Here is a 16974-nt window from a genome sequence, read left to right as displayed (position 1 = left end):
AGAGGGTCCACCAGACCACTTGGATTTGCAATAATGCTTCCCTTCCGAGATAAAAGGCCAATGGAACTTTGTCCAGTGACAGGTTTAGCAATCCAAGATAGACCTTCTGCCGTCCCATACAATTTGATCTGCTCATTTGCAGCTGAAGGATCCTCTGCATTACTGAATTCATTGGCTGGACCAATTATGTACTCTTCTATTGCGGTATCACCCCCAACTCCGAGACCCTCAACAAGTAAAGCCATCTCACCTGATCATGATAACCAAAAGCAATCACCATCCAAGTTAACAAATTAGTTGCCATAGTTGAATCACAAGCAAGTCAACAACAACTGGTAGAATCAAATAAATGCACCTACACTAAGGGAATCTACATGAAAACAATGACAATAAACAATTGCACTACGACTATTCAATTTAAGTTTTCAATAAACAATTGCAAACAAATAGGATTAGTCGAGGGAATAAGTAATTGTTATGAAAAAGGGCATAACATAACTAACCAGTGACATCTTCCCTGCCACGAAGTCTCTGCAAAACCTTCTTGGCCTCCAGCATCCGGCCTTTACTGACAAGCCATCTTGGTGATTCGGGCAAGAAGAATAGTGTGAGTGCAAAGTAAATAAGAGAGGGAATTGAAAGAACACCCAACATGAGTCTCCAGCTTGGGGCGTTGGTAAGGGACATAGCAAACACCATTATGTAGGAAAAGAACATTCCAGCAGAACCAGTAAACTGAGGAAGGGTATTTAGTAATCCCCTAATCTCAGTTGGAGCAGTCTCGGATATGTAAAGAGGTACCAAGGTCACTGCCAAACCAATGCCCAATCCATCTAAAAGCCTTGCAAAGAGGAGAATATAGACAGTTGGGGACCACAACATGACGAGAGAGCTAAGAAAATAAAGCAGGGAGGAGATAATCAACATAGGTCGTCGGCCTAGCCAGTCTGACAGGGACCCGGAGCACGTGGTAACCACAGTGGCTCCAATAAGCGACATAGCCACAATTAGACCTTCGATTGTGGGTTCACTTTCCAACTTGAACTCCCTCTTAATGTACAAAATAGATCCTGCATGGCATGGCAGAACCCGGTAAATCGATCAAACACAGTTCAAAAACAATGAAATTGAAGACCTTATGCTATTCATATCCCAAATAAAAAATACCTGCGATGGTAGCATTATCCCATCCTTGCAGGAAATTGCCAATAGCAGCAGCGAGGGCAACAAGAACGGCTCCGCTCATTCTGCACAGCGCGTATGATTGAGGCAGTGATAGATGAAATAATTGAACTGATTGAGGTTTGGGTCGACGGTGCAGCGCAGATGAGATCCCTACTCAAGTGAGGTTAAAAAATAAAAATAAAAATCAGCTTGCAGGCTTGGAGTGAGTTTGAGTTTGATGTTTCAACTTTCTAGTATTAAAATCAGTCTGATATGCATAAAAGGACACGAAAATATAATAATTAAGAAGAAAGTTGGTGCCAGACGAGGTTAGGAGGGTGGTCTACCTCTTCCTTTCTCTCTCTTTTGGATGTATTCTGTAAATAAAATAACGAAGTGAGTGGGCGTAGGAACATTAGCGTATCATATTCATATAGTATCAGTACCTAAACTCTCTCCTCGATTCAACAGAACGATTCGGCAATGGTACAAAATGATAACACCTCTTTCATTGCAACACAATCAGATCAGTCTCTTTTTCACTGTCAGAATTTCCTCACCTTTCAACAATCCCCATTCGTACAAGAATTCTAAACTTCACCTTGCTCTGCCTTTTCCATCATCACCACCTTTCCATCTTACAAAGTACTAACCAGTAATATTTTACTCATTCTGTGCCAAATTTAAACTAACAAAATTGGCGGAATATTCACATATATAGAGAATCGCATTGTGTATACATCCAATGTAGATTAATTCCGAAATACAATAAATAATAACAAATTAACTATAAATAAAATAAAAAATAAATATAAAATAAAATAATATATCTGTATATTAAATCAACATAAATTACGATCATCTATTATGTACAAAACAATAATTGATTATGTCTTCCCGTAACATATTATGATGCAACCATGATTTAGTAGTATACACCATTTTCTCGACGAAAGTTCATGAACCTCGCAATTTTATGATTTAAAATTTTCCAATGTCACATAATTTAAAATTACCCAAACACATTCAATTTTCAGAAGTAAAAAGATTTTTCGTTGTAATATTTTACTTTCATAAAAAATTATAACTACAATCCATTATTACAAAGATATATACATACGTATTTAAATACAAACATACATGTTCAATTAAATTATTTAAAAACCAAGAGAAAATAAATACAAGGACATTTTATTAAACGATTAAATTAAGCAGTTAATTATTTTCTTTATATTTTTTCGCACTCACCTTAATGTATATCTCATGCGTGGATTAAAAAATATCTTGTAGATTATATATCTTGGAATGTAGTTTTTGGGATTAACTATACATACATACATACATACATATATATATATATATATATATATATATATATATATATATATATATATATATATATATATATTTAAATTATAACATGATTTTGATTTTTATATTTATCTAAAACTTCAATTACCTTAGGTCAATATATTTAAGAAACGGATTAATGCACTAATTTTTGTCTAACAAAATCACGACGAGTGCAATAATTTTGTCCAACAAATCACGTTAAATCATGTCGTTTGTCACACTAAAAAAAAATTAATACAATTAAAAGAAAACTAAATTCATACTAGAATTAAAGTTTGAAATAAAAATAAAAATCAAAATCGTATCATAGTTTAAACATAAAAAATATATTTCATATTATGTAATTCATAATATATTTTAGAAAATACCTTTCAAATCATACAACTTGGAATTTATTTAAAAAAAGGGAAATGCAGAGATAATTTTTTATTCTTTTATTATAATTTCAATGAAGGATAATTTGGAATTTATAGGTATTTGGGGGTGCAGGAAGAAACACCGATGCAAAAGGTGTGAGGTGAATTGGGCTTTGGGCCCTTTGATCCAGATGCATTGAATTGAAGAAGGAAATGAAAAAGAAAGCCGCGTGATATTTAATTGAAAATTCTCAAAGAGAGAAGTGGGCGTAGCTGGTCAGCACTGACCTCCGATGTTTCTCGGCAGGAACCAATACCATCACATCCTAAAATTAACAACCAAAAAAATAGAAATATTTTCCTGAACTAATTTTGTGGAGATCTGTCGGAGCAGAAACAAAGAAGCGATTATCCTCTTTCCATTCGTTCGGTTTCTGGTTCCTTCTGGTACGCTCAATACTTCATCTCTTATTTATTTCGGTTACCGTCTTCTTCTGCTGTTACAAGTTTCGACGATGCCATGTTTATATGAAATGAATAATCGAAGGGAATGGGGTTTGACGTTTGATTCGTTATTGTGCTGAGCGCAGCATAGCATAGCATAGCACAGCACAGGGCAAGACGGGGAGTGGAAGCTGATGAGAGATCGTTTGATGAATATATAATAATTGGTTTGTTTGATGGGCAACACATGCCGTGGATCTTTGAAAGGGAAATATATTCAGGGCTTCAGCCAGCCCGAAGACCACTCCAAGCGCACCACCCTTTCTGATCGCTCCGACTCCGAACATCCCTCCTCAGCCAAACAAAATATCAATTCTGCAGAAAACAACAACAGCAACAGCACCGGCGTCATCAACAACAACAACAATCCACCCTTCAACTCCAAGAGAGACTCCATCATGCGCCGCGGCCTAGACAACCAGGCATATTATGTCTTGGGCCATAAGACTCCCAACATTCGTGATCTATACACTCTTGGCCGCAAATTGGGACAGGGACAATTTGGCACCACTTATTTATGCACCGAGAATTCTACTTCCAATGAATATGCCTGCAAATCTATCTCCAAAAGAAAGTTGATTTCCAAGGAGGATGTTGAGGATGTCAGGAGGGAAATTCAGATAATGCATCATTTAGCTGGTCACAAGAACATTGTCACCATTAAGGGTGCTTACGAGGATCCTCTCTATGTGCATATAGTCATGGAGCTTTGTTCTGGGGGTGAGTTGTTTGATCGCATCATCCAGAGGGGCCACTATACCGAGAGGAAGGCTGCAGAGTTGACCAAAATTATTGTTGGGGTTGTTGAGGCTTGTCATTCCCTTGGGGTCATGCACAGAGATCTCAAGCCAGAAAACTTTCTTTTGGTCAATAAAGATGATGATTTCTCTCTTAAAGCAATTGACTTTGGCCTCTCCGTTTTCTTCAAACCCGGTAACGCATATTCCTTGCTCTGCTTTATCCCTCTACTTTTCTTTTTAGAACACCGTTACTTTCGTTTCATTGAATATATTTTTATGGCCTTTTCCATCTTTTTTTTAATCTTTAATGCCTCTGAATTTGCGAAAATCCCTGTCTTCCAATTAGAATTTCCTTAACTTTAATTGTCATTCCCATTCAGGTTCTTTAGTGTTTATTGTTCGGGGGACACATTTTAATACTAATCAGTGTTTGTTCGTTTAACTTATCTGCCTCAGGTCAAATTTTCACTGATGTAGTCGGCAGCCCATACTATGTTGCTCCTGAGGTTCTCCTCAAGCACTATGGGCCTGAAGCAGACGTGTGGACAGCCGGTGTCATACTGTACATATTGCTTAGTGGTGTACCACCATTTTGGGCAGGTATATCTCATTGCCCATACTCTTTTTATTTCCTGTCCATCGTCTGTCTAATCACTGAATGCTTTTTCCTTTTGGAGTCTAGAGACCCAACAAGGTATATTTGATGCAGTATTGAAGGGACATATAGATTTTGACTCAGATCCTTGGCCTCTAATATCTGACAGTGGAAAAGATCTGATCAGAAAGATGCTGTGTTCTCAGCCTTCAGAACGGTTGACTGCTCATCAAGTGTTATGTATGTTCATCCTTTTCTCTACTGTATCTACTATAAGCAAGGACTGCCCATGCATCAAAAGAACTGTCATTTTTCCTTTTTGGAGTCGCTATCTTGCTATGATTACTCAGTGGATGCTATTTTAGTTGTAAATTGAGGGGGCTGAGCATTATAAAGTTGCTTTCCCCGTGCTACATAAATTTCTCAAGTTATCTTCATTATAAAGATGCATTAGGTAATTATAATTTCACTGGGTGGGCTTGCAACGTCCCTAACAGACTCACCCAAGAGGAAAGAGTCCTCCTATCTAAACAAGTTCCTTGGATGCTGATCTTTCCCAAAAGCAAAGTCCAGCTTAACTTCCTTAGGTGTTAAACTTTACAAATATTCAAAAGGTGTGTTTCAATGTGTTTGTCTGAAAATGTTCCTTCATGTGCCTGTTTAGGTCATCCTTGGATATGTGAAAATGGAGTTGCACCTGACAGGGCAATAGACCCTGCTGTTCTTTCTCGTCTTAAACAGTTTTCTGCAATGAATAAGCTGAAGAAGATGGCATTGCGGGTAAGTGAAGCTGATCAATGAATGGATATTAGAAGATGTATGGATGTAGCTCATACACTATTATGAAATAGGATAACTCATTCCATTGATGATATATGAAATGCAATTTCTGTCTTTGTGGAGTCAAGTTACTACTATGCACTTCTTGGATGTCAAATGAACCTTACCTTATTAGGCTTCCACACTAACTCTGTTTTCACTTCTCCTTCATCTATTATCTTTTTGGTGCCCGAAACTAGGTAACTGTGGTTATAGTTGCTTATCATAATATTTCTGTAGGTGATTGCTGAAAGTCTATCTGAAGAGGAGATTGCTGGATTGAGAGAAATGTTTCAGGCTATGGATACCGATAACAGTGGTGCAATCACTTTTGATGAACTCAAAGCTGGTCTAAGAAGATATGGTTCTACCCTTAAAGATGTAGAAATACGTGATCTGATGGAAGCGGTAGGTTGTTGGTTTGGTTTGTGAGAAAAGTTTTTTTTTTATCTAGTGTTTGTGCGTCCATTTTATTTAGATATTCTTTTTCGAATATAATATTTTAAATTTCCTTGTATATTTCCTTGTACTCTGTATGCTTGTATTGTATTCTTTGTCATCCACTCTGTTGCATGATTATTCTGAAAGGACAGGACCATGGCTTGGAAAGAGGTTTAGAAGGTTTAAAAAATATCTGCCTTCTTAAAAAATATTTCATAGTGTATAAAATAAATAAATAAATAAATGATATCAATATATTATTGGTAAACTATATAATTTATTATTGGTAAACTATATAATGATCATTGTTATATTTTTAAATGACAAATAGTGTACCAAATTTGATCAAATGATATTCTTGAAGGCATATAAGTTTTACCCAGTTCCATGAATAGGTTTAAAAGCCTTGTTTGATAAATAGACTAGGTAGCCACTACGCCAAAGAGAGATTAAGTTGTAGACCCCTCAATGGCTTCTCACTTATTTAATAAAAATAAAATAACAGACAGATACTATTGATCATGTAAAAGATTTTTAATTCATTTTTCTTTTGAGCTGCATTGCTTGTTCATGTTAAATAAATAATCTCTGATTATATTCCATCAGGCTAAAATGTTTGAACTGTTTCAGGCTGATGTCGACAAAAGTGGAACCATAGATTATGGGGAGTTTATTGCTGCTACAGTTCATCTCAACAAACTAGAACGTGAAGAACATCTTATTGCAGCATTCCAATATTTTGACAAGGATGGCAGTGGTTATATTACGGTTGATGAACTTCAACAAGCTTGTGCAGAACATAACATGACTGATGCTTTTCTTGAAGATATTATTAGGGAAGTTGATCAAGATAATGTAAGTTGTTTTGACCCGTGCTATACATTCACATTGGAAATCAGTGTAGGCTATTAGTGAAGAGTACTTACATTTTAACAATATTAATTTTTATGTAATTTGCCTTAACTGGAGTTTCATTTCAAAGCTAGAATAATTTTGGTATCTGACATCTTAATAGTGCAAGAAGGTTAGATCCTTCACTACTGAGTTCCAGTTAATCAATCCGTGGTAGCATTTAAAACATTATATTTTAACATTTTGCATTCCTTTTTAGAGATATGATTTTATTATGTTATATGATTTGACAGGGAAATATTTTGCTAAATATTTTGCATTATTAGATATTACTTTTTTTTTTTATTATTGTATCTTTTCTTCACTATAAATAAGAATACTCATGTGTGCACCCAAAACACAATTTATTAAATTCCTTCATGGTTTCTCTTATATCTCAATATGCTTGATCTATTCATTAATTGTTTTCTTATTGAAAATGTTGTATTTATGAAAATCAGTCAATTAATCAAAATTAGATCATACCTTAAATACTCTTTAAATATCAAGTGCTTGACGATTTGACGTGTATGACTCTTTGTTGCATATAAATGTTTAATTGAATTAAAGTTCTTCCATCGTCTTGTGTAATTATGCTTCATGATCATGTTTATATCTTTTGTTTTAGGATGGAAGGATTGATTATGGTGAATTTGCTGCAATGATGCAAAAAGGCAATGCTGGAATTGGTAGGAGGACTATGCGCAATAGTCTGAATTTAAGCATGAGGGACGCATCTAGTGCTCAATAGCTTCAATTGTACTCATTATGTACAGGTACTTTTGTCTTTGGGTAAAATAGAGCTTCATCACCTTTATAAATTCACCAACATACTTTTATAATATTATGTGGTAGACTTTCTCTAGTGATTGGAATAGACATAGAGACAATAGATGCTAGTCTCTTGCTCTGAAGTTAGAGTTGTGACTCGATGATGGAAAAATCATAATCAAGGGTCTTATCACTAGAAATATGGCAAAGCTCCTACAAGAAGAACCATCTTTAGAAGGAGAAACAAAGCTTTGTTTTACTTAGTCCATCATGGAAGATGAACCCATCCTCCAAGGAAACACCTCTCTATACACATCTCCTAGGTTTGGTCCAACCTAACATAAGGAGGTTGCTATCACTCTTTGATACACAAAAAATCATCATGAATTGATTGTTGTCGTTTCCACAATCAAATAGGAGTAGATCGTATACTGAATGGACAAAACATCTTCTACAAGAGCAGATCGTCTAATGCAAGATTAGACCATCCACTGTGAATTCCAAAATCGCCTACAACATAAAAAGTTATTAAGAATTAAGTATAGATAGGGTTAATCAACCCAAAGTTATCTCCCAACAAATTCAATTAAAATTTCAATAAACCATAACTTAGACATATACAGAAAGCATAAAATTAGAAAGAACAATAAAGTTGAAATGGGGTTGTGTTGTATATGGCATTAAAACAGTGAGAATCAATTAGAGAAAAAATTAATTCTCGTTAAATTGTTTATCGTTTATTATATGATTATCATTCATTTAATTACCAACTAGACTTGAATTATTCAAACAAGCGTCAATCAATTTGTTAGATATCTCATGCGACAGCAAGCATCTATGTTTGAGATTTCTATTGTCTTAACTCTTGAATTAAACAAACAAGAAATTGTTGGAATTAAGTAAACTAGCAAGAATTCTAATTACAGAACATAATTGAATTATCAACAAGTATTAAAAAACAATCCTAAGAGCACAAATTAGAATTCAAAACGAACAGGCGATATAGACTATGCTTACTGAATTTGAAGAACACTTGAATTGCAAAAGACGTAATAATTTATTGTGAAATTAAGAAAATATAATTACAAATAAGAAAGTAGAAAAGTGGCAGGGAATGGTGTAGAATGTGGTGTGATGAGCATTGGAGTGATTGATTGCTTGTGTGCTTGTGTCCATCTCTATTTATAAATGTCTCGGGGTAATTGAATATGTTTCAGAGGCGTAATTTTTGGCTCTGGCAAAATTCGGTTGCAGAGGGTCCAATGCAGCGAATTATTCAATGGGCCTTTAAAGAATTAGACGTTCAATTGATCCACACATCAGATGGTCTAGTCCACTGGACTTGTCATAAATCAATTTATCTTTTCAATCTTCAAAATACTTTATTTCTTCATTCAACTCAAAATCTTAGCTTCTCAAAGACATTGGAATAATCACTAGATCAAACATCTATCATCGTCAATAGGTCCATTAGACCTTCTATTGTTGTATTAGCTATAGGTGATGTATGAGTTATAAACGCTATATGAGCTTATACTTCTGCTGTAAAAAACATGTTAGAATGTTAAAGAAACATGTATGCAATTTGGACACTTATCATCAGTTCAAGGACGGTCCATCAGATCATCTAGTTAAGCTCAACCGTATGATGAATCTCATCTATCTAAATAGTCTAACGAGGGTTGTCAATCTAAAATGTCTAGCGCCTATCAGGGCTTATAAACTTATTTTAATCAATGATTTTAGTTGAAGCTCGGCTAACCCCACTTGGACGAATTCCAGTTAAAACATTGGATTTATAATCCAAGAAAATTATGATTAAATGTTCTAAATGTGATTGAAAATGTGATCATCTTCAACTAGTGGTTGGAATAGACTTATAGATAATAGCTGCCAGTATCTAGCTGAGTTAGAGTTTTAACTCTTTGATACACAAGAAATCATCATGAACCTTAAGGACCCAAATGATTTGAGTGAAGTTCAGTTATCGCTTCATGACATTTCAACCCTTATTGCCCAATTTATTAGTCTCATTTGTACATGTACATAATATTTTTGTGATCTGCTCTCATTCTAACATCAACCACTCTAAAGCATTCTGTGTAGATGGCTGCTGAATTTAATCTGTAGTTTTGGAAGTTGAAGTGCCCTGGGTTCAGTTGTCCAGGGTTGTGGCAGAAATAACAGTTATAACGTTAAAATCTTAAATGTTTTTTTTCTATCAATGGTTATAAGTTCACCTTCTCTCTTATATCATGTACTTTTTCCATTAGAGAAGTCAAATCCTATCTTAGTATCTATTAATAAAAGAGTTACCACTCGTTTGTCCCATTAGAGATGAAAAACTAAAGATAATTATGTATTGGGAAGGCTCTGAAGTAGACAAGGATGAAACAAAACGGACATTCTTATTCATTTCACTTTTGGGTGAGGTTAGACGTGTTTGATATTTGAATTTGAAAATCTATAAAGTATTGTTTCTAGTGAAGAATGGGGTGGAGCTAAGATGCAAGTGCATGCATGCTTAGTCAACGTGCCTGTATGGAAAATAAAATGTCCAAGCACTATGGAGCTGCCTTGTCTATAGCGTCTACCATACAATATATATTTGTCTATGATTTCCCGATGAAAAAGATAAATCAGGATGGCTTGAGTTATGAAAGTATAAATGGAAGAAGGCAGCATATTGGCATACATTTGGAGGTTTACGCCAGCCAAAATGGCTAACGAACCTTAGCAATTTTATATGTGGTAATAGTATTAGTAGATATATAAAAAGATGTAGCCCCAAGGCCAAACTTTGGGGTGCGAGTGAAGCCCTCATGTAAGTACATATTTGTAAATAAATATCGTTCCAATCATAAATCTTGGTTTTGCTTCTCGTGAAAGCTCTTAAATCAGTTCGTGTTCTGTTGAATAATGCATCCACAGTTGTCTCTAGATGTTAGCAGTGAGTAATTTTCAACAAGGTGTGTCTTGCATGATAGTTTATATCTTGGCAATTTGCTAAAACTGTATAGCTGCTCACTTTGTATTGGTCTAAATGTTAACGTCATTCTTGTATTCTGGTATACAAATTTGGCAGGTTGTATGCAGCGAAGCCGGAAAGAGAAAAACAACCGTAAATCTTTACAAAAAATTGTTCATATCCTGCTGGTGGGTCAATCCATGAAGAAGAATCAGGATTGTGGTTGCTCAACACGAGCATCCATCAAGTGTTACATTTATGTGCTGTATGAGTGCAAATTATTTCTCTTTGTAAACCTCGGTGTTGGGTGTTGCAGCTCTTTCAAGTTGGTCTTCTATTTTTCTGTGCTTTCATGTAGGGGCATTCTGTCTATAGTTTAAGTAGAAGGATTTTGATTTGACCTTTCAGGTTCTTAATTTCACGAATGTAAAGTTTCACACGCGTGACATGATGTATTCGGCAAACTAAGAAGCCTTTGTGGATTATGTCAGAGAACATGCATTATGCTAATGTTAAAGTGACATTGGAAGTATATTATTTTTCAGCTGGCTAAGTAAAAAGGTTTAAGTAGAATTATTATAAAGTCTCTGAGATTTTTTTTTTTCTAAAAGGAAAAGAGGGAGGAATTATCTTTTAAAAGAGTCGTTTGCATTAGTTTTTGAAGTTTAGTTGCATATTGTAGTCCCTTTCGCATTCTCATGAACTAATGTGAAAGTAGAAATAAAATCACAACCAGAATAAATGAGTTTGATCCAACTATTCAGTAAAAACAGGTAGAAAAGGTGGATCAGTTATTTAGAATTTATTTTAATTACGATGTAAAATATTTCACTAAATAGCATTTAGTGGAATTTCACAATTTTAGCAACACCAAAGATAGATGTGATCATTTGCGTGGAAAAGATGGATTGCGTTGTGGGTTTAAAACTTCTTTTGAACAGAAATAATTGCATTAACAATAAAGGATAATATTAATGGTTTAAGATCAATCTTAATTAAAATGTATAATTCACATTTTATCCCAAAATCTAATATATGATGTCTCTTGTGATTGGTCCTCCTTTGAAATGGAAGTTTTCAAATATATTAAGATTAAAATTTCAATTTGAAGAAGAAAGTCATGTTTAGTTTTAAAAGAGACATCGGATCCTCTTATTCTAAGAGAATTATACTTTTGGTCTAATCTTTCACTTTGTAAATTAATTAAGTTATTTTTTATTGGGTTAATACATAATTTGGTCCCTAGTTTGGAGTGTTGTATTCCTATCTTTTAAAAAAGTTTACTATTGTTCTATATTTCGTTAAAAACAGTCCAAGTTGGTCCTTTTGGCTTACGTTAAAAATATAACGGTGCAATGATGTGACAACTGTGACCCATTGATGTGGCAATGTTAATGTAAAACTGTGACTCATTGATGTGGCAATGTAAAAGGATAGGAGTATACAGTGAAACCCCACTTTCCCTAAGGCCAAAAACCCTTGTGTCACCACTATGAAACCCTAGCTGTCGTTGCGAAACGCGCCACCACCAAACCCTCAGGCCACCATGCCACCGTCACCACCATCAACACAGAGCAACAATTCGAAGCAGAGAAAAGCAACAAAAAACCCAGAAATCAAACCCTAGCCACCATGATACCCTAAATCGCGTCACTAGTAATCAGGGTAAAATCTCCATCATGTGTTGTGCCTTACCACCATTAAGCAAGAACCAAATCGAAATCCCACCTGCAAACCAGAAATTCCAACCTAAATATGAACAAGAAAATCACAATCGTGACACCTAGAAACCCAATTCACACCTGTAGCAAACATAAACATACATAATCACTACCTAAATTGTAGAAACCCTAGTTCGCAAGCAGCATCCATGGTCTAGGTGTAGGTGTTCATGTATGCGAAGGTGAAGCTCAATGTTTATGTTCAGGTATTTATATGTAATGTTAAATTTAGTTTCCCCTTTGGTCAAAAAATGTGCAATGTGGTTCCCTTTTCAATTTAAAACTGTGTATTTTGGTCCCAAATGGATATCAACGAAAAACACATGAAAGATATCTGGCTTAGTTTCCACTAGTAGTTTCCACCTCCAGCCCCCATCTTTGTCCACCTCCACTCAACCATCCACCTCCTCTCCAACATTAGTTTCCACCTCCAATCCACCATCTCTGTCCACCTCTACTCCACCATCCACTTCCTCTCCACCATTACTTTCCACCTCCACTCCACCCTCTATTTCCATCTCAAACCCTAACCCCCAAATCCAACAAGAATATCAAGTAAGTAGGTTAGGGTTAGCAACACTTACCTCACATACGTACTGTCTTCAAATTTGACCTTCAAGGAATCACCATGCCACAATGATTATAAGATCAATTTCACCAGATTGTTAAACCCAAAAATTGCGATAGGATTCTTAGTTAAGGATAATTTGATTTAACCTATTTCGTTAAACCTAGTTGACGTCATTAATAATTTTTTTTTAATTTAAACATTCAAATATATCATACGTGTCACATATTGCAAAAGATTTACACGACATTCAGTTTTGGCCATGGAGGCAACTGTACCGTTATGTTTTTAACGCTGTAAGTTAAAAAGACCATTTTAAACATTTTTTAACGAAATATAGGATCTAACTGAACTTTTTTTAAAACGTAAGACGACGAATTTGAACAAAAATCCCAAAACTAAGGATCAAATAATGTATTAAACTTTTTTTATTTACCTTAAATGAAGGTCCATGTGTAGTACATTTTGAATTCTTTTTCTAAGTTTTCGATATCTTCGTAATCTTTCCATGTAGTATCTCTTATACGTGATGTATTCTAGATTAGGTGCTTAACAAAATATACTTTTAGTGTTATTTAGTTAGAAAAAGTAATAAATGTGAAATTGAACACTGTGTTTACTTTTATCTTAATAGTTTGAAATTGCAATACTAGTTTTCAAACATAGCTACTTCAAAAACACAGTAATAGTTGGGAACATTATTAGTGCAAACAATTTTTAATAATAAATATGATTTTTCAAAAAGAAAAGACTATAATAAGGCATTTTTTTAAAGGTTATTTAGATAATTAGTAATAATTTTTTTATTTTCAATTGAATGAAATCATCTAAAAATTGAATTTGATGAGAAAATTATAATGTAAACACAGATTTAAAAATTCAGCTATTTGACGTGAATTGTACTTGTAACATGCTTTGTGAATAAGAATAACATGGAAATGCTGTAAAATGATAAACATGAGAAGTGATTGAGAAAAAAGGTGGTATATATAGATGTACAAAAGAGTTATAGATAATATAACTGATAGAAAGAAAAAGAAAATGCTATATAGCATAAGAAAAATCACAGAGAAGAGGGAGAGAGTTATAGAGATTAAAGGAGGTAATAAAAAGAAAAAAAAAATAGCATAAACAGTAGAAGAAACAATAGAAAAGATAAAGGGTTATAGACAACAAAAGAGGTAATAAAAAGGGAAAAAATGTTATTGACAGTATGATAAATCATAAGAAAAAAGTATAATAAAGATAAAAGTTAAAGTGAGTAATCATATAGAGTTTGTTCATAAAGTTTTATTGCTGTATAGTTACAATGATAAACATTGTGAGTGTATAAAGAATAAGATTTTTTTTAATTTTGTAGGTGTTTGAAGCTCTTAACACTTTACAAATTGTCTTATTTAGAAAAGAACAATAACAAAAAATAAATAATCTGGGATAAGAGACAGAGAATTAGTCAAAGTGTGAAATAAAAAAGGAATCTCTTCTGTTTATATAGAAATTCCTAAAATCATAACAATACAATATAGAAAATAATGATACTTTGGTATCAAAATTTTCTTACATTTATACTATTTTTCATTATTTTTTTCTTACAAATATAAAAATTCACTGTTGTTAGAATCATTTTATCTTTATAATAAATTATCAAATGGTAGTTATTGGTATGAAATAGAAATTCTTACGTGAGTGTTTTCGTGAGAATGTGAACATCAAAACACAATAAATATAAGAGACGAGCATTCCAATATATAAGCCTTATCACATGTACAAGAAAACAAAAATGAAATATGTATGTATAAAAAAAAACATGTTAAATAGGAATATAGTAAAAATAATTTTAATCCACTTTTTATTGAATGAGTCAATTATATTCCAAAATTACACATTTGGATTCACTTAAAAAAAAAAAAAATTATAGGATCAAGTTGTGCTTACATAGCACAACTTTATTGTGAATATTATCATTTTCATAAGTAACTTTTGACTTTCAAAATGTAAATGTGAAAAAACATTACAACTTTTATTTAAGGTTAATGTCGTCAAAAAAGGTGAATAAATAACTTAATGAAGCAAAGTCATACGAGTATCACAGGACTTCAACACAAATGGTAAAAATAAAGTCATAGAGATATGATGCGATTTTTGAAAAAATAAACAAACAATGAAGTTGTGTAGGAAGGAGACGACTTCAAAGCATTTATCATTGAGAAGAAGTTGTCTTTCCTTATATTGAATTTAGTTAAAATTTTCCAAAAAATATAGTCTAATTTAAATTGAATTGTCTAACTTTGAGAATCTTTATTTACTTTAGTATCTTGATTGGTTTGAAGCTTCCAATCATGACTAATCAATTGAGATACACAAAATCTTGATAGAAAGAACATGTTATCATAAAGAACATCAAGGTCTTTTATTCATAATAATTATCCTACAAATGGATAAATAAGTTTAATGTAATCAATAGAAAAATATAACATCAAAACTCTAAAAAAAAAAAAAAACCAAGATCATTAGCTAATGAAAATCAAAGAATAACAATCAAAAGAATATTACTATGTGAATATTTTTTTCAATACATAAAAAAGTCTTTCATGCCTTTTGATTACAAATATCCTCACACTTTTCAAAAAAATAAAAATAAAAATTAAATATATTTTTAGGTCTTAAATTTTCACAAAAAAATTGAATCTAATTTTGAAACTTTGACATATTTTAGACTTCAAATTTTAAAAATAAAGTGATAACATCTTTAAATTAATAATATCCTTTTAACTCAACTACGATAATTTTTTCTATATATCAAATGAAATTGAAAAACGCATTATTAACATAATTAAATTAAAATATTATATTAATTATTTTTAAAATTTAAATACAAAATATATCAAATAATTTTTAAATAAAAACAAATTTTAATTTTATATCAAAATTTAAATACTTAAAATTTAATTCAAATCTCACAGCGTAAAAAATATAAAATATAATTAAACACGTACCTAAATTATCTTTAACTTTGAAATAACTAAAATCATAAATTTAAAATCCATTATATACACTCTGTTAATGATTTGCGACTTATTTTCATCAAGCTAACAGACAAATCTTACTTCTTATTTCATCTTAATATTTAATATTTGATAAAGTTACATTTAGGTACGAAGTAACAAACATGTCATTTCTCATTATGGTCATTGGTCAAATTTCAAAGACTACTAAATGATTGGTTTAGTCTGTCTATCACATTCGCGTCCACAAAAAATTATTAAATCAAAGGTTTTCAGAAAACATTAAATAAAAAGTGTTACAGAATAAAGGTTTTATATGTACATAAAAAAATGTCTGTTTTTCTAAGAAAAGGATGTATGCTCAGAAATTAAGAATAATCTTTTAAAATTATTTTTTCCAAAATAAAAATCTCTGTTATAATATAATCCTATACAGTGTTTGGTGCACGTAAATAATAAATTAAATAATTATATGATATAATATAAATTATTTTAAATGACCTTTCAATAAAATTACACGTAATTTTCTACAATTTGAATGTAAATTTTATTTATATAGTTAAAGAATTACACGTAGTTAAAGAAAAAACTAACATGAATGTAGAATTAGCTTTAAAATAACAAGTAAGAATTTTAAATTTATAAAACAAAAAAAAGGTATATGACTCATTTAAATATACCAAACAAAAAATAAATAAAATATTAAGAATTATAAACTTATAAAATAAAAAACAAAAAGTAAAAACTCTATAAATTTACAAAAACAAAACTAAAAGTGAAAGGATCTTAAAAACATTAGTTGCATATTAAAATTATTTTTCTCTAATATACACGCAATCATACTTGTTAAAGATTACACATATAATTAATTGTATTAACTGCTAATAAAATTTAGTAAATAAAACTAACTAAATTAAATTTAACGAAATAAAATTATAATTTATTTTATTATATCAAAAACAAAATATATTAACATTTATAATATTTCCTTATCTTTTATTTAAAAGAAAAAGTATATTTAAAAAAATATATTTTCTTTTTATTTTCCCTTTCTAACGAAATTTATATAAAAAGTCAA

At 32.1% G+C, this 16974-nt stretch overlaps 2 protein-coding genes across 3 annotated transcripts in view; one reads left to right on the top strand and one right to left on the bottom strand.

The window, feature by feature from the left end:
* Positions 1–1801, bottom strand: part of LOC106763850 (monosaccharide-sensing protein 2) — a 19230-nt gene extending 17429 nt beyond the window's left edge. Inside the window, exons 1-5 of one of the 2 annotated variants that reach the window (XM_022781745.1) lie at positions 1611–1801; positions 1512–1541; positions 1168–1335; positions 504–1070; positions 17–250 (exon numbers count right to left, since the gene is read on the bottom strand). In XM_022781745.1, the coding sequence (XP_022637466.1) occupies positions 17–250; positions 504–1070; positions 1168–1246 (880 nt within the window). In that variant the 5' untranslated portion in view covers positions 1247–1335; positions 1512–1541; positions 1611–1801. Of the gene's footprint in view, positions 1–16; positions 251–503; positions 1071–1167; positions 1336–1511; positions 1585–1610 lie in introns of those variants that run through there. The other variant, XM_014648014.2, reaches the window with a different exon arrangement.
* A 1318-nt stretch (positions 1802–3119) lies between these two features.
* On the top strand, positions 3120–11146 carry LOC106763852 (calcium-dependent protein kinase 26). The gene is made up of 9 exons (XM_014648015.2): positions 3120–3320; positions 3464–4310; positions 4574–4717; positions 4800–4952; positions 5377–5492; positions 5772–5939; positions 6603–6827; positions 7492–7639; positions 10720–11146. Exons 2-8 carry the CDS (start codon positions 3554–3556, stop codon positions 7612–7614), a joined length of 1686 nt encoding a protein of 561 aa, XP_014503501.1. The 5' UTR covers positions 3120–3320; positions 3464–3553; the 3' UTR covers positions 7615–7639; positions 10720–11146.
* The last annotated feature ends 5828 nt before the right edge of the window (positions 11147–16974 follow it).

Source organism: Vigna radiata, chromosome 6 (genome assembly GCF_000741045.1).
Source record: "Vigna radiata var. radiata cultivar VC1973A chromosome 6, Vradiata_ver6, whole genome shotgun sequence".
Taxonomy (NCBI): Eukaryota; Viridiplantae; Streptophyta; class Magnoliopsida; order Fabales; family Fabaceae; genus Vigna; species Vigna radiata.
Note: the sequence above shows the minus strand (reverse complement) of the source record. Positions and strands in the feature narration are given on the sequence as shown.

What these genes read in the sequence shown, in the direction of transcription:
- LOC106763852 (XM_014648015.2), top strand. Translation starts at nt 3,554, where the DNA reads ATGGGCAACACATGCCGTGGATCTTTGAAAGGGAAATATATTCAGGGC. An exon ending in CTCCGTTTTCTTCAAACCCG is followed by an intron (nt 4,311 to 4,573) that starts GTAACGCATATT and finishes TATCTGCCTCAG; the next exon opens with GTCAAATTTTCACTGATGTA. An exon ending in GACTGCTCATCAAGTGTTAT is followed by an intron (nt 4,953 to 5,376) that starts GTATGTTCATCC and finishes GTGCCTGTTTAG; the next exon opens with GTCATCCTTGGATATGTGAA.